The sequence below is a fragment of the Fusarium coffeatum genome (assembly GCF_003316985.1).
Source record: "Fusarium coffeatum strain FIESC_28 chromosome Unknown BRIP53273_contig_150, whole genome shotgun sequence".
In the NCBI taxonomy this organism is placed as follows: domain Eukaryota; kingdom Fungi; phylum Ascomycota; class Sordariomycetes; order Hypocreales; family Nectriaceae; genus Fusarium; species Fusarium coffeatum.
In genome coordinates, this window is record NW_022157943.1 from 71,035 (window position 1) to 94,796 (window position 23,762).

General features: G+C 49.0%; 8 protein-coding genes across 8 annotated transcripts; 5 read left to right on the forward strand and 3 right to left on the reverse strand.

The window, feature by feature from the left end:
* Positions 1-11: 11 nt before the first annotated feature.
* FIESC28_06975 (uncharacterized protein) lies at positions 12-2,315 on the forward strand (the record flags this gene model as incomplete). Its single annotated transcript, XM_031161117.1, has 3 exons — positions 12-2,068; positions 2,118-2,196; positions 2,247-2,315. 3 exons carry the CDS (start codon positions 12-14, stop codon positions 2,313-2,315), a joined length of 2,205 nt encoding a protein of 734 aa, XP_031014815.1.
* Positions 2,316-2,619: 304 nt separating this feature from the next.
* Positions 2,620-3,704, reverse strand: FIESC28_06976 (uncharacterized protein; the record flags this gene model as incomplete). The annotated part of the gene is made up of 3 exons (XM_031161118.1): positions 2,620-2,775; positions 2,827-3,392; positions 3,461-3,704. 3 exons carry the CDS (start codon positions 3,702-3,704, stop codon positions 2,620-2,622), a joined length of 966 nt encoding a protein of 321 aa, XP_031014816.1.
* A 1,027-nt stretch (positions 3,705-4,731) lies between these two features.
* On the forward strand, positions 4,732-5,811 carry FIESC28_06977 (uncharacterized protein; the record flags this gene model as incomplete). Its single annotated transcript, XM_031161119.1, has 1 exon — positions 4,732-5,811. One exon carries the CDS (start codon positions 4,732-4,734, stop codon positions 5,809-5,811), a length of 1,080 nt encoding a protein of 359 aa, XP_031014817.1.
* A 173-nt stretch (positions 5,812-5,984) lies between these two features.
* FIESC28_06978 (uncharacterized protein) lies at positions 5,985-7,406 on the reverse strand (the record flags this gene model as incomplete). Its single annotated transcript, XM_031161120.1, has 3 exons — positions 5,985-6,039; positions 6,089-6,176; positions 6,722-7,406. 3 exons carry the CDS (start codon positions 7,404-7,406, stop codon positions 5,985-5,987), a joined length of 828 nt encoding a protein of 275 aa, XP_031014818.1.
* Positions 7,407-8,168: 762 nt separating this feature from the next.
* Positions 8,169-18,440, forward strand: FIESC28_06979 (uncharacterized protein; the record flags this gene model as incomplete). The annotated part of the gene is made up of 17 exons (XM_031161121.1): positions 8,169-8,249; positions 8,307-8,458; positions 8,514-8,775; positions 8,827-9,108; positions 9,160-9,602; positions 9,656-9,716; positions 9,766-10,075; positions 10,131-10,158; positions 10,586-11,172; positions 11,246-11,865; positions 11,917-12,200; positions 12,398-13,514; positions 13,567-13,806; positions 13,856-15,097; positions 15,146-15,620; positions 15,670-16,150; positions 16,205-18,440. The coding sequence occupies 17 exons, from the start codon at positions 8,169-8,171 to the stop codon at positions 18,438-18,440; spliced, it is 8,901 nt and encodes a 2,966-aa protein (XP_031014819.1).
* A 532-nt stretch (positions 18,441-18,972) lies between these two features.
* Positions 18,973-20,329, forward strand: FIESC28_06980 (uncharacterized protein; the record flags this gene model as incomplete). The annotated part of the gene is made up of 6 exons (XM_031161122.1): positions 18,973-18,991; positions 19,093-19,228; positions 19,293-19,394; positions 19,442-19,517; positions 19,569-19,652; positions 19,700-20,329. 6 exons carry the CDS (start codon positions 18,973-18,975, stop codon positions 20,327-20,329), a joined length of 1,047 nt encoding a protein of 348 aa, XP_031014820.1.
* An 841-nt stretch (positions 20,330-21,170) lies between these two features.
* FIESC28_06981 (uncharacterized protein) lies at positions 21,171-21,459 on the forward strand (the record flags this gene model as incomplete). Its single annotated transcript, XM_031161123.1, has 2 exons — positions 21,171-21,257; positions 21,316-21,459. The coding sequence occupies 2 exons, from the start codon at positions 21,171-21,173 to the stop codon at positions 21,457-21,459; spliced, it is 231 nt and encodes a 76-aa protein (XP_031014821.1).
* Positions 21,460-22,873: 1,414 nt separating this feature from the next.
* FIESC28_06982 (uncharacterized protein) lies at positions 22,874-23,609 on the reverse strand (the record flags this gene model as incomplete). Its single annotated transcript, XM_031161124.1, has 2 exons — positions 22,874-23,287; positions 23,337-23,609. The coding sequence occupies 2 exons, from the start codon at positions 23,607-23,609 to the stop codon at positions 22,874-22,876; spliced, it is 687 nt and encodes a 228-aa protein (XP_031014822.1).
* Between the last annotated feature and the right edge of the window lie 153 nt (positions 23,610-23,762).

Here is a 23,762-nt window from a genome sequence, read left to right on the forward strand (position 1 = left end):
AATCGCCCATCATGCGTTCTACACTCCGCGCAAATAGACGTCTTCCTCTGAAGCCTCTCCCTCGGTTTCTTTCTACCACTACTTGCTCAAGCGCTTCTACGTCTTCAGTAGCCTCGTCATCATCTACGCCAAAGCAAACACCCATCAATTCAGTTCTTATCGCCAATCGTGGCGAAATTGCCATTCGCATTAACCGGACTGCTGAGCGTCTTGGTATCCGAGCTACCACCGTCTACACTGACGTTGACGCTGGCTCCTGGCATGCCTCTTCAGGCTTCCAGTCCCTGGGTCTGGGCCCCGCAAATGCTTACTTAGATGGCGAGAAGATTATCTCCCTAGCCAAGCAGAATGGCATCCAGGCACTCCATCCCGGTTATGGGTTCTTGTCCGAGAACTCCAAGTTCGCGGAACGCTGCGAGGAGGAGGGGATTGTGTTTGTCGGACCACCAGCCACTGCCATGGCTGATATGGGACACAAGGCTCGCAGTAAGGAGATTATGACCGCGGCCAACGTCCCCTGCGTCCCAGGCTATCACGGCACAGACCAGGGCGAGCAAGAGCTTCTTGAGCATGCCAAGAAGATCACATTTCCAGTCCTCCTGAAGAGTGTTCGCGGCGGTGGAGGTAAAGGAATGCGAATTGTGTTGACGGAGGAGGAGTTTTTGACGCAGCTCAGGAGTGCCCGTGCTGAGGCCAAGGCCTCGTTCGGCGAGGGGGGAGAGGTGATGCTTGTAGAGAAGTACATCATTCGCCCAAGACACGTCGAGGTGCAAGTTTTCGCCGACAAATGGGGCAACACTGTCGCTCTAGGCGAACGAGACTGTAGTGTTCAGCGTCGACACCAGAAAATTCTTGAAGAATCACCTGCTCCCGATCTGGATCTAGCAACCCGGCACGATCTCTGGGACAAGGCTCGTAAGGCAGCTTCGGCGGTGGGTTATGTCGGCGCCGGTACTGTTGAGTTTATCCTCGATAAGGATACCAACAAGTTCTACTTTATGGAGATGAACACCAGACTTCAAGTGGAACATCCTGTTACGGAGATGGTTACAGGCCTGGATCTGGTAGAATGGCAGTTCCGAGTTGCTGCGGGCGAGAAGCTTCCTATGACCCAAGAGGAGGTGGAAGCTCAGATGAACGAGAGAGGTGCCGCCATCGAAGCACGAATCTACGCCGAGAACCCCGAAAAAGGCTTTATACCTGACTCGGGCAAGCTAGTAAGGGCGTATCTCCCTGCCGAGCTACAGAACGAGGACGTTCGTCTGGATTGGGGCTTCCGCTCTGGAAACACCATCTCTGAGGCCTACGATGGTATGATCGCCAAGCTTATCGTACGAGGCGATACGAGAGATCGCGCTATCGCGAAGTTGGAAAGTGTTTTGAGATCTTATGAGATTGTTGGGGTCGCCACAAACATCGAGTTCCTCAAGCGGCTTTGCGAGACTGATGCTTTTGTGGCCGGTGATGTGGAAACTGGCTTCATCGACAAATGGCGCGAGGAACTGTTCAAGCCTCGAGCCATCAAGAACGAAGTCGTTGCACAAGCAGCCCTTGGCATGGTTAATTTTGAACTTCAAAACTCTGGTCCCCACGGTCTTACGCTTGGCTTTGGAGAGACCAACAGCATTGGTGAAAGAAAGCTTTCTTTCAAGATTCAGGATGGATACAGCCAGGAAGAAGGAGAAGTTGTCGAGGCTAGCGTGACCCAGGCAGGCCACAACCTATACACCGTTTCCATCTCCCGAAAGGGCGACGAGACACCTCAAGTATTCACAAACATTGCCTGCAAGCCAGAGCCAGAGGGCGAGGTAATGAAGCTTGAGTCATACTTCCCACTTGAGCGAATACAGTCCTCGGTCGTGCCCCAGCATACAGAAAATGACACCAAGGTCACAGTCTTCCAGCATGGCGTAAAGACGGATCTTGTCCTTCTACCACCCAAGTGGTACGAGAAGGCTCTTGGTCTCAAAGAGTCAAGTGCCTCAGTCGCGGCACCCATGCCATGCAAGATCCTGAAGAACGAGGTCGAGGAGGGCCAAGCTGTACAAAAGGGAGCACCCCTTGTCGTGTGAGTTCCACGCTTCCGTGTTATTTGAAATGCAACTGACAGGTCTTAGAATCGAATCAATGAAGATGGAAACCATCATCCGATCGCCACAGGATGGTGTGATCAAGAAATTGGCGCATAAAGAAGGAGTAAGTAATCACAATGAGTGCTTATAAGCAACACGACTAACATGTGTTAGGATATCTGCAAAGCAGGCACAGTGCTCGTAATGTTTGAAGAAGCTGAAGCAAAGGAAGAGGATGCATGATTGATATTTGATACCATGATAATGACTTCTGGCGTTATATAAAGGAATTATGGATATAACTCTATCTGTTTGGTCGAATTGTAACTTTCACTATCTTTCAGTTTAATCACTCGCTTGGTGACTTAGTATCCCAAACTCCACCGACTCCAGCAAATGCAATCTCAAATGGAATAACAAAAGAAGGTCGCCAAAACAAAGAAATGACAAATAAAGGGGAACAAGAGAGGGAAAAAACCACAATCGCCTTAACTATGACGGATTTAGGGCGAGCTTGTTGTATAGAGAACAAATCTGTGGTCCCAGATCATCGGGTATTCATGGCGATGTACTCTTCAGGGAGAAATCGGCTAAGTTTTGATGCCTTGGCTGCTTGGCGAATTCGCTTCCACCAGCTTTCAAGACGTGCTTGGAATTTGGGATCATGGGATGAAGTAAACGTGGTAAGTGTGTTGATAAGATCCTGGAAGTCTGTCAGAAAGGATAAGATGTATGAGTAGGTGCCGGAACTCACCTCTTCCAAAGCCAGCGTGATGAAGCCCATAACAAATGCGACCCAGGCAAGTGTTCCATTGGTGCTCAGGAATTGGTTACCACCACGGAACTCGACCGTGCCAGTGCATTTTCCGGTCTTGGGATTGGGGAAAATGTTGGCGAAGTTCCAGAGCACGTATCTATTGCCCTGCATGTAGTAGCACAAGTCTCTTTCTGATGTCTTGGACTTGATATCTGCTGCTACTTTCATGAGAGTGTTTTTGCTCCTCCCATATGCCATCAGCGTTTCGTGAAGTCCAGAACCCGTGCTTTGGCTATTTGGACGACAGTACTGGTTCTCACGACGAACTCTCGGAAGAACAGCTGCAACAAACTCCTCGTAGACGGCCGAGGCAAAGGCAATCTTTTTTAGACTGCGCAAGGAGAACTTGTTATGGCTAGAGACCGGAGTAACATGGACGTGGCCACCGCATGAGATGTCGCGCTGAGGGCTGAAGTGTACTCGCATAGCTTCCCAGAAATCACCAAGGATTCTGCTGACAGGCTGTTTGGTATCTAGACGGGGAGAGACGACTTCCATGCAGACTGGGATCCCATGTTAGTGAGTGAGCTGACTAGCTAAGCTCGGCTGGTGCCGTGGTGGAATCACATACCCATGGGACGCTCTCTCTTGAGAGAACCATCTCTGGTGACGAACCATTTGCCGCCATAGTACTCCGGATGCTTGCTGTACTTTGAACAGTCATCGTGTACTGCGGCAATGTCGCGGTTGCGTAGTTTCTGGGCGAGTTGGCGGTACCAGTCAACGTTGGTAAAGCTTTCCACAGGACCGTAAGGCTTCACCACAGCTTCGATCTCGACACCGAAGTTGTAATGTCTAAGCTTTGTCACCGTCATGATCGACAGTACTTGATGCAGAAACGGGGGACTGGAAAAAGAAAAAGTTGGCCGAGTCAATGGGTTCCGGGTTAGAGGTGGCGGATTGGGCTTGCAGATGTATGTTGAAGATGTCCTTTTTAGTAGGAATGATGTCGCTCCACACGCATGAAGTTGATGGACAGTTATTTGGTATCCCTTTTCGCAGGTACAACAATCGTTGGCTCTCGGCTTTCCAGATAGTAGCGATGCTCACACGCCTGACACGAGCTGTGCTGTACAATAGATGCTGTCACATCTCAAGAAAAGCGCCGCCTCTTGGCCCTGTTAAGTATGTACAGTACAGCAAAAACATCTCTGGCCTCGAATAGGCGGTGCGGACGGATGCTTTGGAAGAGGATGCCGATGTGGATCCCGCCTAGCCACGCCGGGTGTTACGGGGCCCTGCCGAGAGACCGGGGGTCACGACTCCCAACATGGAAAAGGAGCGGGCTGGGCCGTTTAGTAGCGTCTCGATCTTGCAAGGCTTGCAGTACCGGACGACACCTGGTGTCTTTGCCTACCATTAATCACCGTTGAGGCTGCCCAAACAATTGGTATTCGTGAGGACAACTGCACGCACCCTGCTATACCCGCTCGCTAGTTGCTTGACAAGTCGTCTTCACGTGGACCTCAGCAATTGGCCATGAGTTGTCTTCAAAATCTGACTCAGTTGCTGCCCAATGTGACAGCGAGCTCGAGGCCCAGCAGTCCACTCCGCCTCTTGAGCGCTGCTGGCGCCGAGTGCAGCTACTGTACGTAAGTTGGTTTATGCTTTGGCAAAGTTGACGTGGACGCTGCTTGTTTGACCAGTATCGTGTTTTTTCATGTGAGGGAGCCGATTCCCATCACATCTTAATCGACGTTAGTAGCTCACTATCACACTTCTCATACCAAAAACGAAACATACAGCAAATATCACCCATTTCTCTCCGTACCTGCACCTCCTCACCACACCATCTCATTCCATCGGATACTCGGAATCTCATGCCCCCGAAAGATCTTCAATATGAACGCAGCTGCAGATGAAGCCGCCGACACTGGACAGCCCACCACCAAATACTATTTTGCCTATGGCAGCAACCTTCATCTACAGCAGATGAAAAAGAGATGTCCTGGAAGCAAATTCATCGGTTCTGCGAAGCTCGTAGACTACAGATGGCAGATCAACGAGCGTGGCTATGCCAATGTCATTGAGGCACAAGGCCATTGGGTCGAAGGCTTGGTCTACGAGATCAATGCCCGCGACGAAGCTCGTCTTGATATCAACGAAGGCGTCTCCAAGGACGCGTACAGAAAAAAGTACATGACTGTCATGCTACGGCGTGCTGATGCTGCATTGTACCGTCGGCCTGTGTCTTGGATTGTGAACAACGGCGGTCCAGACCAAGCGCGACACCTGGTTCAGCAGAGCAACGGCCAAAGCAGAATTGTCAGCTATAAGCCCCATTTGGAACACAACATCTTGGTTTACGTTAGTCCAAGATACATTGTCGACAGCGAGCCCAAGGAGGAATACATAAACCGAATCAATCTAGGAGTTGCCGACGCCAGAGCACTGGGAGTTACCAACGACTATATTAGCAACTGGATCCGGCCTTTCGTCCCATCCTCATCTAATCACAACTCAGGGCCAAGCGGAACAGGAGCAAATACTACGGCAGTTAATAAGCCAAAAGTTGTGAGAAAGGTTGTGTCTCCCCCAAAGAAAGCCAAGCAACCTACTCGCACGGGAAGGGAACCGTCGCCAAACAAAACGGCCAGCCCCAGACCTTCACAGCAGCAGCAGCCTCAGTCTCCTGGGGCTTATGGTCAACGTTCAGGAAGAACCACTGCATCTAATGTTAATGGCTTTGAGCGGCTCGCGCGACCTCCGCAATCACGTTCTCATGCAGTACCAGCACCACCGCTTCCCCCACGTCCCGGAGCTTACCCCGGAGGTACTCTGCAGGTCCCTGGTACTAACCGGCGACGACCCGCATCAGACGTTGGAGCGCCGCCGCCTCCCTTGCCCCCTCGACCTCGTCGAGTACGGAGCATACCAGTCATTGTTACTCAGGAAGGTTTTGGCGGTTACTGGTATCGATAAAAGTTCAAATCTAGCCTAATTTCCTTAAATACCCAAACATGATATCCTTTACACACTACTGACCTAATTGACAATTCCTTATACCCTATGTCTATCTTGTCTTTCGTCTCGCTTTCTAAGTGCTGTACCCTACATTCTTCTGACTTTCTGTTCGATCAGAGAATCCATTTCCCTTATGTAGCTAGTATCTTGATCTGCCCGATGATGAGACTGCAGATCCAGGTGGCCCTAAAGATGTGTTAGAGTTTGGAGAGTTACTATAGATGCGCTTGCTTACTTCTTGAGCTTGATGCTCTTGATGCGCTTCGACTGGGCCCTTGAGAAGATGATATTCCGTCCCATAACCATCTCATTACTGTTGAGCCCTGGGATACATCCCCACCTGCGTTGCTAACGAGCACTGTAGGCTTGGCGATTGCTTTCAGCCCAAGTTTTCTCCCACCCTCAATCCTCTCCACAAACAGCCCGGGAGCCACATCAAATAAATACATGACATTGCGTCGTGCTGGCGAAGCCGGCTTGGTCCCAGACAAGTCAAGAATGGTTCCCCCGTTCGCAAGGTTAAAACATTGGTAAACCTCAAGCCTTGACGAGGCTGACCGAGCTGGCCACTTTAGAGAATAGATACTAGAAGCCAAATGGAGCTGATGGACAAGATCTGCTGCAGGCTCTACAATGCTCCGTCGCACGGAGGATTGGAGATCTGCTGGAGTGGTCCTTGGGGCAATGGTAGAGAGCAAAGAAGTTAGATCGTCAACAACAAAATTAATATACCGTTGCCGTCGAGCTCTGAAGGTAGGTTGGTGTGTAAGCGCTGTAAGTGTTTCGCTCCTCCATTCTCTACATTGAGCTACATCTTGGGACAAATCAGCAATGGCTAGATGTGTTGTATATGGAAACAAAGGCATACCTCTTTGCAGCCGAGACATGGTGTTTTCAAGCTCGTCAATCCACGTCGAGGTTCCACCATCTTCGCCGTCATCCAAAGGACAATAGAACGACTTGGAGAACATGGTAATGTGAAGATAATTCATGATGGCTCCAATGATATGAAACTCATCAGTTTGACTCACGCTTATACATCGCCTAGATTGCTCTCTTAAGAGAGTGGCGAGCCGTGACCCTTCGGGGGGAACTGCCCTGGTCGCGAGGCGGCCGGATTCCAAATCGTCAATGACAGGGCCGGCACGGTTCTCAACCCATCGTTGAACATTCCCAACGAGCGTCTTGTAGGCATCCTTTGCCTCTGATTCAGTAATATCCTTTCTCCTGGGCTGTAGACGAAAAACTTGATCCTGAGCTTCCGCGAGCTGTCGTTGGGTGCTGGTAAGCTGTTGTTGGAGGGTTTCCACACGGAGCGCCAGTTCGTCTTTCTCCATTTCCCGGTCTTCAATTTCCTGTTGCCGTGAGTCCAGTACGGTCTCGGTGAAGCGACGCAAATGGGTCTCGCTAGTCAATCTGTCTTCAAGTCCGTGTACTTGTGAAGATGCTTGCTCTGATGTTAAACCGCTTTCTTCTGTTCTTCTGTAGTTATTTCCCGCTACCGGGTTCGTGGCATCGGGGCCCTGTGTAAGGACTTGTAAAAAGCGAAGCATCAGTGAGGAAATCGAATCATTTAGCTTTGCATATGTGAGTCTGAGATGACTGCCAGAGATTGGCTCCGAGTCTGGTCGACCAAGTTTGGTAGATCAAAAATGAAGCCACAGGTGGCACGGCTGGGTCGTTCTGTGATAGGACCGCCAATGAATGTCAGGATTGCCCAAAAAAGACCTAACCGCAGCCTCATGTTGTGGTTGGACATTGTCGTTGCTTCGATTAGGCGTCAGCTAATGGGTACCTAATCCTTCTCTCAATTGTGCGACACCAAAAAGTCGGTCTCGTCTTAAGCGGTCACTGCAAGCTCCACTAGACGTTGCTGGGGTTAAAATGGTCTTCAATCGTGCCGGGTTTCTATTGAGGGCCAAGACGGCAATATTTGGGACATCAAAAACCCACCCAATTCAAAGCCTTGGTAGATGCCAAAGTTGGAGATGGAATGCGGTGGTCACTGCTCCATGACTGAACGGTGAAGGATGGACGAGGCCCAAGTGACCCCAGTCACACAGTGGTGAGGCCCGAAAGAACCACAACGAAAGGCTAACCACGACCAAACCTGCAGAACAGCTCAGAGTCCGATAACGTGTCGATTTTTGTTGTATCCAATTGGGGGTTGACAAGAACAAAATCTGGGGCCGGTTGCTGCTCACGAATGAGCTCGTCGGCAGAGTTCCTCACAGGACCCTACCTGGCCGTCCCACCACAAATAGTTGACATAGTAATGAAACACCATATCATACCTCGAGTGAACACATTTGGCCATGACCAACAATCGCAGGATCGTTGTTTCCATAGACTTTGGAACGACCTATTCAGGCGTCGCCTGGGCTGACACGACTCGGGTAAGCGCTGCCCTTGCTTGCATCTTCTCAAAGGTGAGAGACCGCTAACTCCAATAGCCTGATGTTCAGCATGTCGTGACAGAATGGCCTTCAGCCGGCTCGTCCAAGAGCAGTCCGAAAGTGCCTACTGAACTCCGGAAGGTAGCAGCTGGATGGCAGTGGGGTTTCCAAATCCCCGAATCTGCGAAAAGAAGTAAATACTTCAAGCTGTTAGTCTCTCTCCACTCGTCGTCCAAGACTTCGTTTGACCAGAATCCATTGTAGGAAGTTGGATGATCCATCTGGACTCACCAAAGATGGAGAGTCAGCGAAGGACCTCACTAAGGTCTACCTTTCATGCCTCCAGTCGCATTTCGTTAGTATTCTTGAGAAACGGCTGGGACCAAGTGTAGTTAGATCGACGCCGATGGACTTCGTCGTAACGGTCCCAGCTATTTGGTCACCAAAGGCAAAGCAATCGACAGAGCAAGCCGCAGCAATGGCAGGATTCTGCGGCAACCAGCGAATCCAGCTCATTTCAGAACCAGTAGGCTAGAGAACCGAATGACATTCAAGTTAAAGAGCTGACAACGCCCAGGAAGCCGCAGCGCTTTATACTCTCAAGACTCTCAGCCCTTCAACATTACAAGTAGGCCGCAAGTTCGTTGTCTGCGATGCAGGCGGCGGCACTGTTGACTTGATTTCCTATCAAGTCACGAGAACAGGCAGAGTTGAAGTCAAAGAAGTTACTGAGGGCACAGGTGGGAAGTGTGGTTCCTCTATGTTGAATATGCGTTTTCGTCGGCACTTGAAGCAAGCTCATGGCGAGAGATACTGGACCGATGAGAGACTTGTACCGGCTTTGAACGAATTTGAGACGGTAGGCATCTCTGCATATATTTATCGGGCCACATCGCTTAACGGAATCCAGTTCAAGAAGACCTTTTCTCCCAAAGGCGAACCCTTGACTCTCAAGGTCGACCCCAGCCTTGGTCTCAAGCGAAATCGATACACCATGTCACAGGAGGATATGAAGGCCAAAATCTTTGAGCCTATCATGAAGGATGTCGTGTGCCTCATCAAGGAACAGATCAGGATGGCCGGAGACGGTGTTGCCGCTGTGATCATGGTTGGAGGATTTGGCCAAAGCAAGTATCTGAAGTCCCGTGTCAAGGAAGCTATTTCGAGTCGTACCGATGTCCTCCAACCAGAAAGCGGCTGGACAGCTGTGGTTAAAGGCGCCGCAATGCATGGACTCAGTCGATATCAGTCCTCATCGACCAGAATCGAAGTGGCATCTCGAATCGCTAGAAGATCGTACGGAACATGCTTGATGACGAAATATGATATGATGAAGCATGACCGAAAAGAAGCGTGAGAATTCAGCTTTCTTTTTTGCAAGTGCGTGCGTTGCTGACCGGTAGCAGATTTTGGTCTGAGAAAGAGCAGGAATCCGTCGTTTCCGAGATGTGCTGGTTCATTCAAAAGGTATGCCGAATTCTTATTATAGTGACTCTGTGGATGCTGACTTGAGCAGGGCGAGTCTTATCCTGAGGGTAAACCGTCACGAATAGAGTACCAATGTGATCTCCCCGTGACGGTTGGCCATGCACCTCAAACCGAGATCGACATTTATAGCAATAACAATGATGGCAAGCCTCCGGTGCACCTTGATGCAAGAACGCAGCATATCGGAACCCTCTCACTTGACCTTGGGAAGATACCCGAAGCAGTTAAAAGGACGGCGAGGATCAGGCGTATGGGACACCACCAATATTATTGCTTGAAAGGCGCCATCGAAGCAGTGTACGGATCAGCTGAAATCACGTACACTGTTAAGCTTGGAGGTAAGTAATCTCTGAACAGCATGGACATGTTCGTCACTAAATTCTGCTCTAACAGGAATCACACATGATATGATTAGTGTGCGGTATGAGCGTTAGATTCGTTGGCCAGCTAGAAGCAGATGTTGGTGGAAAAGGAGTGTGTAGATCATATTTCGATACAGTAGCCAGTCATCTGGTATCGAATCGGGCGTTCTTGGACACGTTTTTTTCACGGGAAGAGCATTCTATGCTGTAAATATTAAATGTATAAAGAAAAAAAAGTTATCTCCTTTGCCAACTTTTTCATCAGTCCCTACCTACTACCTTCGTACTTACCTTGGTACTAGGTAAGTTATTCAGGCAACAACCAGGCTCAGGCAGTGAATGTGATAAATGGTCACATGACCTCGCGTCACCCCCACATCGCTTAGTCGCGCTTCTACCTGCTATCACAACCCCTTCGTGCAACATCGTGTATTCCGTCAATGTTCACGATGCTTGATGCACCATGGCCAACAACCTTTACCCCAGAGCGGTTGTTTCTGACCATGGGCAAATGGCTGGTGGATATGCCGCTGGACCGCCTCCATCGACTCTAGCTGCACAGCTCGTGGAGAATATTTCGGCATCAACAAAATCCTCCAAATCAGATGAGAATAGTGAACTCAAAGGCTTTTTTGCCATCATCCAGCGCGTCAAGGATGATCCTGAACTTTTGAAGACCCCAGAGGATCGAGTTGAACATAATCACATGCTCATTTACGTCTATTCGAGAGCCGTCCTCGAAGGTATTCGATTAGACGATCCGTTTCTTGACCGGGCACAAGTACGAACGGAAGCCCTAAAAGCAATCAACTTTCTGAGATTCTCCATCAAAGAGACACCTGCTGTGCTCAAGCACAAAGTTAATAGCCAAGAATATATGTTCCGCGGACAGGAGCCACTGTGGATATGGCTTCTTCCTCAACTGCTCAGGCTCCTTGGCCACGCTCAAAGTCTTGAACTCACAGAAGCCATTGAGAGCTTTCTTCAAAATACAATGCTAATTATAGCGCAGAACTGGAGTTTATGGGACATTGCTCCTGCGTTGCTGTTTTATTTACGTACCATTACTTCTCGTAAGTGAACTCCCTAAGATATGGATATGCAACAGCTCACGAGATGCAATAGACATACTCAATCAACTTCAAGACCCTCTTGTCGTACCTGATGTGGAGGAAACCTTCAGAACGCTATCCTTACCCCCGGAACTTGCTCTTGGCCGATATGTTGACAAAAGCTCGCCCTTGATCAGCCAATTGACGTATTCCGTCGACCGGATGCCACATGCCTTGCAACAGCTCATTAGCTTCTGCAACGTGTTGGCTTATCCTATTATATCTACAGAAAAGACCCTACATACTGTGGTATCTTTCTCAGAGAGCGCAGTATGGCTGATTGATGTTTTGGGGGATATGCAAGCTGTTCGTCACCGTCATGGACGTGCATTTCCGGCGTCTTCACTCCACATCCTCCAAATAACCATTCGAATTGAGAGAGCATTATCGAGAAAAACAGGAGTGACCGCCTCGATTCACAAAAAGGCCGTCACTCTTTTGATCCTTCTCTGCGGCGACTTGGCAACAAGCTTGAGCGCCTCTGCGATGTTAAACCCTAATGATGAGGAAACTCGTCGCACATATGTCCTGGCTCTAGCTATAATCACAGCAACATCGGTCAAGGACAGGTCGATTGGACGACTGGCGGTTTCCAGTCTTGTAGATGAATCCTCCATGTTTTACTCTGCTATGCCTGAAGGAACGGACATCTGGGTATAGTACAACTTCCACTAGTGTTCCTGCTCGCGGCTAACTTGTCGAAAGAGAGTAACACAGATGCTGAAGCAAGTCAATGCCGGTTCTAAATCACAATCACTCAGCTCAAATATACATCCAACCAAGTTCGAGGATAGGGAAGTGCGTGAGATAATTGAGGCGCTGGCTTTGACCTACGACGCGCCTGACGAAAACTCACAAGATCGCTCCAAGCGTCGCAAAGTATCGCAGGTGGATTCTAGTCCTATGGCTACTCTATGGAGCTCCTTGGGAGTCCACTTAGGGCTGACGGATGTTGACGACGGCTTTCCGAATCTTGAACAGCAATTCCTGTTAGTACTTTCTCTGCCTCCTGCCTCACAAATTCTTACTTGACCAGGGACGCATTTCCCGCAATGAATGAATCACGTCAATGCCTCGCGCTTGATTTACTCTCGCAAATATCCTGTGTGGCTGACAGGGACAATCATGGGAATACATCTGCTACGAAGAGTGGCTGTCCCATCTGTGAGACAAACATATTTCCAAGCCGTTCAATCCCCTATGCGGCAACCATTCTGAAGTCTCGAGTTGAGTCACTTTTTACGAAGCTGGTCCGACTGCCCGTTCTCGCCGAGTCTCGGCGCCCGAGAGTTGCTGCCATGATGGCACTACGGAAGGTGATTCTGCATTGTGATGATGCCGAGTTGCTCAATCTAGAAACATCTGGATTGGGTCAATGGTGTCTCCAGTCTCTAAACAGCTCGATGAGAGAACTTCGCATAGCCGCAGGAAGAGTTCTCGCTACTTTCTCTTTGACTAGGCCCGAGCCTGTTCTAGCAAGTATTGTTCTACCAGCTCGACCGGCAGATGGAAGTGATGCTAAAACTGCACGACTAAAACAATTCCAAGAGCCTTCTTCTCCCCATGGTAATGTGGACTCAAACGCAGCAGACGGATCGTCATCGATGAAACGCCAGGATTTAATATCACGTAATAGAAAGAACTCGATTGCATTGTTGAAATCGATTTCGGACAAGAACCCGCCAAATTTGACAGAAACATTCATCATGGCATGGGGCCAACTGGGTACAGTTGTCTGGGAGCACGAACTCAACCTGGTCCTCATTAAGCTTCTGGAATATTTGGGAAGCAGTAATAATGTGGTTTCGGCCTTTGCGTTCAACGAGCTTTTGAATTTAGCAGAAGCTCGCCGAGTGACTCCGCGACGGCTCTTTGAGCCCTTTTGGCCGAATCTTGCATACATGGCCACCAGGGATATGGTTCAGCGTCCTCAGATGAGCCGGACGATTGCTGAACTCCTACAAGTATCAGTCAACGAGCTGCTTCTCCTAATTCAAACACACGCACTGCCGTGGCTTGTGCTTGATAAGCAAAAAGACGTCATTCAAAAGATTGCTGAGGCTCGACAAGAGGCCGAAATTTGGCTACCCCTGATTGACCCTGCGAATTTAGCAGCTACTCTAGCATTGCTTTTAATACAAGATACTGAGGACATTGCAGCGTTTGCAAAATCACGCCTTGACGAGTTATCAGCACATTTCGAAACTGAAACACTTGTTAGCCTTCTTCAGGTAGAACCAGTGCTCACTGTCATGGAATTGTTGAAAGCAGCCGGCGACTCAGATGAATCCAAGAAGGCACCCGTAAGTCCGCCTCTGGATATGCTTGGCGTTTAACAAACTGACCTGTTCCCAGATTCGGAAAGCTCTGGAAACCATGGCACAGATGCTACTGCCTCCAAGCAAAGAAACCCGCTCTAAGAAAGGGGATCATACTGCTCGATTTATTCACTCCTCTCTTCTTGGACTCATGGCGCGGCTCTTCGATGTAATTAACGATCATAACCTTCCAGATCCAGAGCGCCGATGTTATATTAGAGCCATGGAAGAAATGATCAGAGTATCAAGGGGTAACGCCAGCACCGCTAGACCTCAGGTAAGTTCAATATCCGCTTTCCAGGACGAACGCCGCTGATAAAAACTAGATATCTGCTTGTTTACTCTCCACGCTTGCGCAAGATGCTTTGAGAGAAGCCAGTTTCTCTTGTTGGGCGTCAATGCTCACCCATCTTGGCCAGGAGGATGTCGAAGCGTTGCTAGAGACAACGTTTTTCATTGTTACTCGTTACTGGACTTCGATGAACAAGCCCACGACCCTTCTTGCTCATCGGACGCTTCAATTGTTGGTCGATAAGTTCGAAACTCTTGTCGCAAAGTACATTATCAAATTACCTTCGCTTCGACACATTCCTGAGCTCAAAGATATCGAGATGAAACTGGATCAACACAGGCCAGCAGCACTTGCAGTTGAAGAAATTCTTGAGTCCTTTGCTGAGAGAATCCGCCACGAGAACACGGGCGTCACGCTTCAAGCACTGACAGAATTGGTTCCGTATCTAAAAGAAAACCAAGCAGCTTTACACACTTCCGATGCCAGTCTACAATCAGATGCTGGCGTTGTTACACTTGTTCGATCTCTCCTTGATTGCACTTGCAAGTACAATGGCCTCCCAGGAGACATTGCGCGCCTATGTACAGAGGCCCTAGGCCTGATAGGCTGCCTAGATCCCAGCAAGACCGAGACCGTAAAAGAGCAGAGGTCTATCGTGATATTGAACAACTTTGTGGATAATGAAGAAACTACTGATTTTGTCATTTTTCTTCTGGAAGAGGCCATAGTGCCAGCTTTTCTGTCCACTACTGATGTCAAGTTCCAGGGGTTCCTGTCCTTTGTTATGCAGGAGCTCACGAGCAGGTGTGATCTCAATGCCGCATGTGCCATGGCAACCAGTGGCATGTCTGGAGCTAACGATATTTATCGCAAATGGATTGCGATGCCGGAAGCCATCCGAGAAGTGGTCAGTCCATTTCTTACTTCCAAGTATGTTGTCGCCCCGATGGCACACACGGAAGTTAGCTACCCTATTTTCCGTCCTGAACGGTCATATGGAAATTGGCTGAGACATTATGTGGTAGACCTTCTCCGGAAAGGGCAGACCCCTTTTGCGGATTTAATATTCGAACCTTTGGCGCGTGTTATTCGTGTTAGGGATCTTGCCATTGCAGAGTTTATCCTGCCCTATATTGTATTACATACTCTGCTAGGGTCACGTGCTACTCAGAAGGATAGGGAGAATGTCCTCGGTGAACTTCTTGCCATTTTAGAGCATCAACCCGGAGAAGGAGCGTCTTACCTGGAGAAAGAGGATGTGAAGCGGTTTTGTCACGTAAGTCTCAGTAACCTCAATCTCCTATGTCACAAACTAATTTATTAGGCCGTTTTCCGCATCATTGACTATGCGATGAGATGGATGCAAACCAAACGAGCATCCGGCCGGCTCACTGAGTCTGATAAGGAAAGGCTGACTCAAGTACAAGAAGCCCTCGACAAAATTCCAGCTGAATTGATCGCACAAAGGGCTGTCGATTGCAATGATTACGCTCGAGCACTGTTCCATTTGGAGCAACACGCGCAGAAGATGGAGCAACGAAAGAGGCAGCCTGGGGAACGCATACGTCTTTTACAGAAATTGCAAGACATGTATGCCAATGTTGATGAACCTGACGGGCTTGACGGAATCTCAGCTCACCTACAGGTTCTTGACCTTAACCAGCAGATTCTAAGTCATCGCAAAGCTGGTAGATGGACTGCCGTGCAGAACTGGTACGAGATAAAACTAGCGAAAGAGCCTGCCAACACGGATGCACAGATCGATTTGCTGCATTGCTTGAAGCAAGCCGGCCAACACGGTAAGTACAGTTAATTACTCGACATAAATAAGTGGCTAATGTAGAACAGAGGCTCTGTTGAATCATGTCGAGGGTATGCAAACCGACGCATCCACGGACAACAAGATCATGCCATATGCGGTAGAAGCAGCGTGGGTCACAGGAAGATGGGAGAGCCTTACAAAATTCGCTAAACGATTTCCTGGAGACATCATTGAGGATTTCAACGTATCAGTCGCAACTATCTTTGACAAACTCATGGCCAAGAAGAGGCCTGAGGAACTGTCTCTGATTATGAACGAAATACGAGTTAAAATTTCATCGTCGATGAATGCTGCGTCCACATCATCTCTCCAGGCCTGTCATGATCTCCTCCTCAAAGCCCATATTCTGACAGACTTGGAAATCATCATCGGCACCAAAGGAGGAGATGAAGCCGCCCGACAAAGTACCATGGCGCTCCTAGACAGACGACTTGAGATTATAGGGGCTTACATGAATGATAAGCAATACCTCCTTGGCATTCGACGTGCTGCCATGGAGTTGAACAGGTACGTTTGTCACTGGTGTCTGTCAATGGTACCTACTCACACCGATCAACATAGACCAAATTTTACCAATCTAGACATTTCTGGACTCTGGTTATCGAGCGCACGACTCGCCCGGAAGTCGAACTCCTTACATCAATCTTTCAATGCTGTGTTACATGCTTCGCAGTTAGGTGACGACGCAGCGACTATTGAAAATGCTAAGCTTCTTTGGAGAGAGGGCCAGCACCGAAAAGCAATTCAAGTTCTGCAGGGAGCAATCAAGAGCAACAAGTTTATGACACAAACAGGTACAGCCACCAGCACAAACACCAACAAACTAAACCCGCAGCAGAAGCTCTTAACAGCTCGAGCACAGCTGCTCCTTGCCAAGTGGCTGGACAGTGCCGGACAAACGCATGCAGGCGCCTTGCGTGAAAAATACCAACAACCGCCGAAGACGTTTGCAACGTGGGAAAAGGGCCACTACTATCTCGGCCGACACTACAAGAAGATTCTCGAGGCTGAGAAGCCCCTTAAAGCTGAAGATCAAAGCGACAATTACATAACTGGTGAGGTGGCCAGACTTGTCATAGAGAATTATGTGCGGTCACTCAACTCGGGTACCAAATACCTCTATCAAACTCTTCCAAGAATTTTAACTCTCTGGCTCGATCTTGGAGCACAAGTGGACAAGGCACCAGAAGGCAAAGCGTCGCTCTCTCGTGAACTTCATCGACGGCGTGTTGAGCAGCTCAACCTACTACACTCCTTCCTCGACAAATACATCCATAGGCTACCGGCGTACATCTTTTACACTGCCTTGCCACAGATTGTTGCGCGTATCGCTCATCCCAACCCGCATGTATTCGACCGTTTGACGCACATCATTGTGAAGGTCGTTGAAGCACACCCTCGCCAAGCCCTTTGGAGCTTGATTGGAATCATGACGACCAGACAAGTATCGGAACGAAAAGCGAGGGGAACTCAGATTCTTCAAACACTCAGAAACATATCTAAGAAAGTGGAAGGATCCTCGACCGACTTTAAGCACCTACTCAGGATGGGGGAGAAATTGGCCGAGCAGTTGCTTTTGGCGTGTCAAAATGGAGACTTCCGCGGCAACAAAACTGTCCACGCCAGTCTAAGCAGGGATCTTCGATTCCATCACAAGTGCACTCCTTGCCCATTAGTTGTGCCCGTCGAGAGTTCTTTGACAGCAACGTTACCGGCAGTGTCGGAGTATGTTAAGAAACACAAAGCGTTCTCCAGAGACGTGGTTACAATCGATTCTTTCCTTGATGATGTTTTGGTGCTGAGCTCATTGGCTAAGCCAAGACGGCTCACGGCGCGAGGTAGCGATGGGAAGAATTACATGCTTCTCATCAAACCCAAAGATGATCTGCGAACAGATCAACGTCTCATGGAGTTCAACGGATTAATCAATCGATCGTTGAAACGGGACGTAGAGTCCAGTCGAAGACAGCTTTATATCCGAACTTACGCTGTAACGCCACTAAACGAAGAATGTGGAATCATCGAATGGGTGCCAGGGATCAAAACCATGCGAGATATTATGATCGGCCTCTATAACTCTCGGAAGATCTATCCCGATTACACAGTTCTAAAGCAACTTATGGATGAAGCATGTCTTTCCGATGGCAAAACCAGAATTTTCACAGACGAGGTTCTGGGCAGATTTCCTCCAGTTCTTCAGCTATGGTTCACGCAACAGTTCCCGAACCCGTCAGCATGGTTTGCTGCAAGACTGAAATACACACGATCATGTGCAGTCATGTCCATGGTGGGTACCATCCTGGGGCTTGGTGACAGACATGGCGAGAATGTGAACTTGGAGGAGGGCAATGGTGGGGTGTTCCATGTCGACTTCAATTGTCTCTTTGACAAAGGCTTGACGTTTGCGAAGCCTGAGCGAGTACCGTTCCGACTTACTCACAACATGGTAGCTGCGATGGGCATTTACGGCTATGAAGGGCCATTCCGCAAATCTTGCGAGCTGACTCTCAGCATCCTTCGTCAACAAGAAGAAACACTAATGACGATCCTTGAAGCTTTTATATACGATCCCACGCTGGATCTGCAGAAAGAAAAACGCACGCATCGGAGAGGAGATGTAGGCGTCAAACTTCAGCCCCAGAGCGTTGTGGACAGCATCAAACGAAAAGTCAGAGGGTTGCTCCCAACTGAAAGTATACCCCTAGGAGTTGAAGGTCAGGTGGAAGAATTGATAAAACAAGCGGTTGATCCCAGAAACTTGGCTGCGATGTACATAGGCTGGTGCCCGTTCCTGTAAAGTAGAACAAAGCCAGAAGAAAGAATGGCAAAAAGGCTAGATGATTCACATGAAAAAAAGGAGTTTCAATTAATCAACTTTATTCGAAATGACTGATATGATTTTTCCCAACAATCATAGGTACTATATCTATGCATTTGGTGAATTCACTGTTGGGCTGTGTTGGTGGTTGCCTTGCTGGCGTTTCAGGCTGGAGTAGGTACCTACCCAGGTAGCGCTGGAACGCGTTGGTCGCGTTCCTTCCCCAGGCAAAAACGACTTGCACATTTCCCACTTCCACTTCTACTTCACACATCTGATCTCATCTCGCCTTCACCCTGTGCCTACCATTTTTTATTTAACTGGCAAAAGAAGGGGAATACAGTATCTCCATCTTTATACGTGTTCAGTCATCTTCTCCCATCTTTTACTCGACCTCAGCCATAACTAGAGCTTGAGCTATCACATAGTTTACCACAGTTCCGACATCCATTTGCATCGTTGGTTATCTTCAGCACTTGACATACTACGTGCCCCGCGCACCACCGCAAAGATGGGCGAATACCGTATTGGTAAGTTGCACGACTCACATCCATGTTTCCATCACAGTCGCGCTGTTATTTCATACCTGTCTCGGGAGTCTATCAGTAATATTCTGTTAACAACGTACTAGAGGTATCCCCCAACAACCGCGCTGGTTGCAAGGATAAGGAATGTCAGGCCAGAGGTGAGAAGTGTACCAAAGGCACCATTCGCTTCGGATCCTGGGTTATGATCCGAGAACATGGAAGCTGGGCATGGAAACACTGGTAAGATTCGTCGTTTGTCAGGAAAACATACATCGGATGACTAAATCATGAATTCTTTGCTCAGGGGTTGTGTCTCTGGTCAACAGCTAGAGAACGTCCGTGAACTGTGCCAGCAGGCCGACGGCACTTTTGACTGCAATTTTATTGACGGCTACGACGAGCTTGGGTGAGTTACGGTGGCGATTCACGTCTACATCCTTCTGACAATGACAGCGACCACCCAGACCTTCAGGAGAAGGTCCGCCGCTGCGTTAACCAGGGCTTCATTGACCCTGAGGATTTCAATGGAGTATGTCTTCGATCCTTTTAGTCTCTTTATGATAACCAACACTCTATGTAGGACCCTGAAAAGAACAAGCTCGGTGAGAAGGGCATTCATTTGACCGCTACACAGAAGAAAAAGAAGGAGGCGGATGCTGAGGCTGTGAGTGATGTGCTGATATCATGAGACATCTTTCTGACATTTTACAGGCTGCCGCAGACGATGAGGACAAGCCCAAGGCCAAAGGAAAACGTGGACGTAAGAAGGCTGCCAATGAGGATGAGGAGGACCAGCCACAGCCCAAGAAAGCCCGAAAGGCTGCGCCTGTGAAGGCTGAGGACAGCGAGGAGGAGAAGCCTGCCCCCAAGAAAGCCCGAAAGGCTGCACCTGTGAGGGCTGAGGACAGCGAGGAGGAGAAGCCTGCTCCCAAGCCTGCCCGTGGACGCAAAGCTGCCAAGGTCAAGAACGAGAGTGATGGTGAAACTGCCGCTCCTATTTCCGCCCCCGCCCAGAAAGGGCGCCAAGTGTCAGCTCAGAAGGTCAAAAACGAATCCGATACCGAGGAGAAACCAGCACCTGTCAAGAAGGGACAAAAGGCGGCCACAAACAAGGTTAAGGACGAAAGTGAAGACGATACTCCTGCCCCTGCTCCCGCCAAACGAGGACGTCGAGCTGCTGCTGTGAAGGCAGAGGAAGACAAGCCTGCTCCCGCCAAGCGGACACGAAAGGCTGCCACTAAAAAGGCCGCGACTCCTGAGGAGGAGGAAGTTGACGAACAGGAGGAAGAGAAACCTGCACCAAAGACCAGTGGTCGTCGAGGCCGTTCTTCCAAGGCTTAAGCACATCTCTAAGTCTAACGCAAGTCTATTGGTGTTTGATCATGAAAAGGCCGGTCATGTTGTTCTTTTCCATCATTGGGGCGCGAGTGTGTATCATTTTTGGGAGTGTTTCGTAGATGCTACGAAGTTATGATGGGTGCGCTTCACCGTACATGGTTTCTTTAGATGGCCAGCTTATGTAGTTCAGCAGCGAGCAACTGTAATAAGAACCTAACTTTTGCGGCTTAGACGAGATGATATTGATCTGGTAGCTGTGAAGTCTATTAAGCCAATGTGTGGATAACTTTAGAACTCAATGGAACTGGACGTAGCAGTCAAGACTTACATGGACCTAAGACGCCGTTCCGCCAAGTTTATATTGATGTACTGGACTAAAATAGCGAGTGTGGAGAAGACATGATGCTGAGGCGGATATTTGACCATGAGTCGGGGAGAACAAGACTACAGTACAGTACAACCGAAAACGGCGACCAGCCGTTTGATCCAATAAAGATTGAGGCCAACGCAGGTCCGTCCGTCCACGGTCCATCCAAGGAGCATTTGCTCAGTTCCGACTCAGGGCCCGTCCTTCTTTTACTAGCATTCCCCACAGGCGGCGTGTTGCAGACGAGGGGCATCCAGGGCAATCATCGGGATGACGTTGTTAGAATGACGTCGTTGATTCATCACATCACATCACGATGCCAAACACTGCCAAAAGGTAAAAAGTCCGACCACAGTGGCATATAAATAACTTTACTTGCACTCTACACAGCTCTCCCCTCTTCACTCTCACTCATCAACACAAATTCACTCTTCAAAACACCACAACTCTTTCACACCCGTAACAAAAACTATCATCATGCCTCGCAACGGAGACGGTTCTTCTGACAACGGCCCCTTTGAGGAAGCCGACCACACCATCGCCCACGGCGTTGGCAAGGCCGACGTGAGTTTTATCTGTCCATCACATCATGATGTAAACATCCAACTAACCACCGTCTCAGTCTGACCGTGTTGACCGCGCTGACAAGACCGCTGACCTCCCCGAGGGCAAGGACGAGCAGGGCCAGTCTCTCAAGGACGCCAACGCCAGCGGCGGCCAGAGCCAGGGCATCAAGAAGGGCCCGGATGTTGGACAGGGCAACTAAAGAAAGCGAGGAATCCGACACATGGAAGCGAGGACGGACCAACAGAGGATGAACGATACCTAATGCTGTCTGCACGGGAAAGTGCATCATGATGACAACGAAATGAATACAAAGAAATGACCACAACAGATGTTCGTGCCGTGATGCTGTGATTGATATAGGGCGATGAGGCGCGAGCTTTGATACTATGATCGTCGTGGTGAGTCGTCCTCTCGTTATGCTACTTCACGATGTTGGATTACCTATCCATTGAGTGAGTGGGCTTGCAGTCGGATGTCCAGGTGATCGCGTGCTGTCAATATGCACTTCGCCAGGGCGGGTCAATATTGATTCACTGATTCCTGGTCTTACGCCTCCATAGCCAATTGGGTTTCGGGTGCAGAGAATCTTATTCCCTGAGCAGCCGAGCGGACATGGATTGCTGCAAGACATCGAGATTCATACCAACCACCGAAGCTAACCCCACCAAAAACGATAATTCTCAGATATAATTCAAAACAGAGCATCAATTTCCAACAACAATACGAGCGAATCTTCAGATTCGTCTGACCGGTCTGGTGGTCTAGTGGTATGATTCTCGCTTAGGGAAAACCCTATAGCATTGCTTGCGAGAGGTCCCGGGTTCAATCCCCGGCCAGACCCTTTCTTTTTATCGATTTCACGTCCCAGTTGCTTGAGAAAGAGAGACGCTTCTTTTTTGAGCCCGTTGTCAACAACAATGAATGAATGGGCTGTTTGTATTGGTTGACCGTCAATCACCCTGATTGACATCTTACGACCAGAATTTGAGATGCGGTCGTCAGAAGTGCATGTTCTGAACAGATGCAAAGGACCCAACACCAGCTAACTTGGCCTCACTCACACATCCTGTCTCAGTTCGTTGCATGGTCTTGCTGCATAAGGATATGCCTCCCTAGAGTTGTGGATTACCCATGCACTCACTGCTCAGAGTAAACATGGATTACTGTAGACACTAACTAGTAGTACCTTGATCGTAGCGTCCGTCTCCAGTGACTTGATAAGGCAGTTATTGTTGTTATCGAACCCATGCACGGTTTTCTTCTGCACCACCTAATGAATCAAAATTTCCGATTGGTTGAGCTTAAATCAGCCTTGTTCACATCAATAACCATGATACTGAATGAGTTTGGTCCACGTGCACGTGAGGATGATATGAATGAAGCTCGTTGAATGTGATTACGAGTAGAGAAGAATCATTTTTGAGTCCACGAGTTTTGTCCTTCTAATGAATGCTGCGCTATGTCACTTGTTCAACACTCGTCCCATCATTCACAATGCCGCATACAACGGTGATCCGAGAACTGGCTGACCTGCAAATAGAGCACCACAACCCAGCTACCACTTTTCCTTCTTGTCCTCGTCACCGGGAACTTGGGTAGATAGTTCACTTCCTTCATCGTCTAGACTTGCTTCTCTTCTTGTTTTCTGGCTTGCGCATATGCTTCTTCTCCTTTCTGGCTTTCCGGGCGTCTCGCTTTCGCTCATCTTTACAGCTCTTGCAATCACACTTGTCAGGCTCTTGCTCGGCTGTTGGAACTGTCTCGCCTCCAACAAGCCCAGGCATAATCTTGATCCAATCTTGAATTCGTCTCTGTGCATCATCCAAGTGTCGCTGTTGCTTAGCGGTGTGATAAATGAGGTCTTCTATCGATGAGTACCCATGTATGTCGTAGCCCGAAGCTGTTGTATCTGGAGATCGTCGTACGTTCTGTTGTATGTTGGAGTTGTTTCGGACTGTCATAGATGGAACCAGCTCGGGAGCAACTCTGTAGTTCTGTAGGTTGAGAACAGACTGTGCCACTGGCAACTACACCAAAGGTCAGTGATATGCCAAACCCTTCTGTATGATCACTTACAGTGCTGGTCCCGTTCTGGGTGCTATAACAGCGTCGATCGCCTGAGTTACGATCGTTGACTGCAGGTTGGCAATCGCAATCGCAGCCGCAACAGGGAACATCATGATCACTCCATTCTGACCAAGTGCTCAGGCTTTCAGTTTCCCAAACTACGTTGGCCGGGTTGTATAGCTGGTAGTATCCCACAGGTGCTGGATAGTAAGGTTGCCGTGTTGTGATTCGGGGGGGCGGCACACCAAGACAATCATCATTGACTGCGATTCCGTTGGCCATGTTGAAGATGAGAAGCTCCGTAGAAGCCTGAGTTTCCTAACTGCAGAAGGAGCAGAAATTTATGTATGAACAGGGCTGGTTAGTAAATGCTGGGTCTCACACGACATGATTATGATTATGTCATATTGACTTTTGTTCTTTATTATGAGGCAC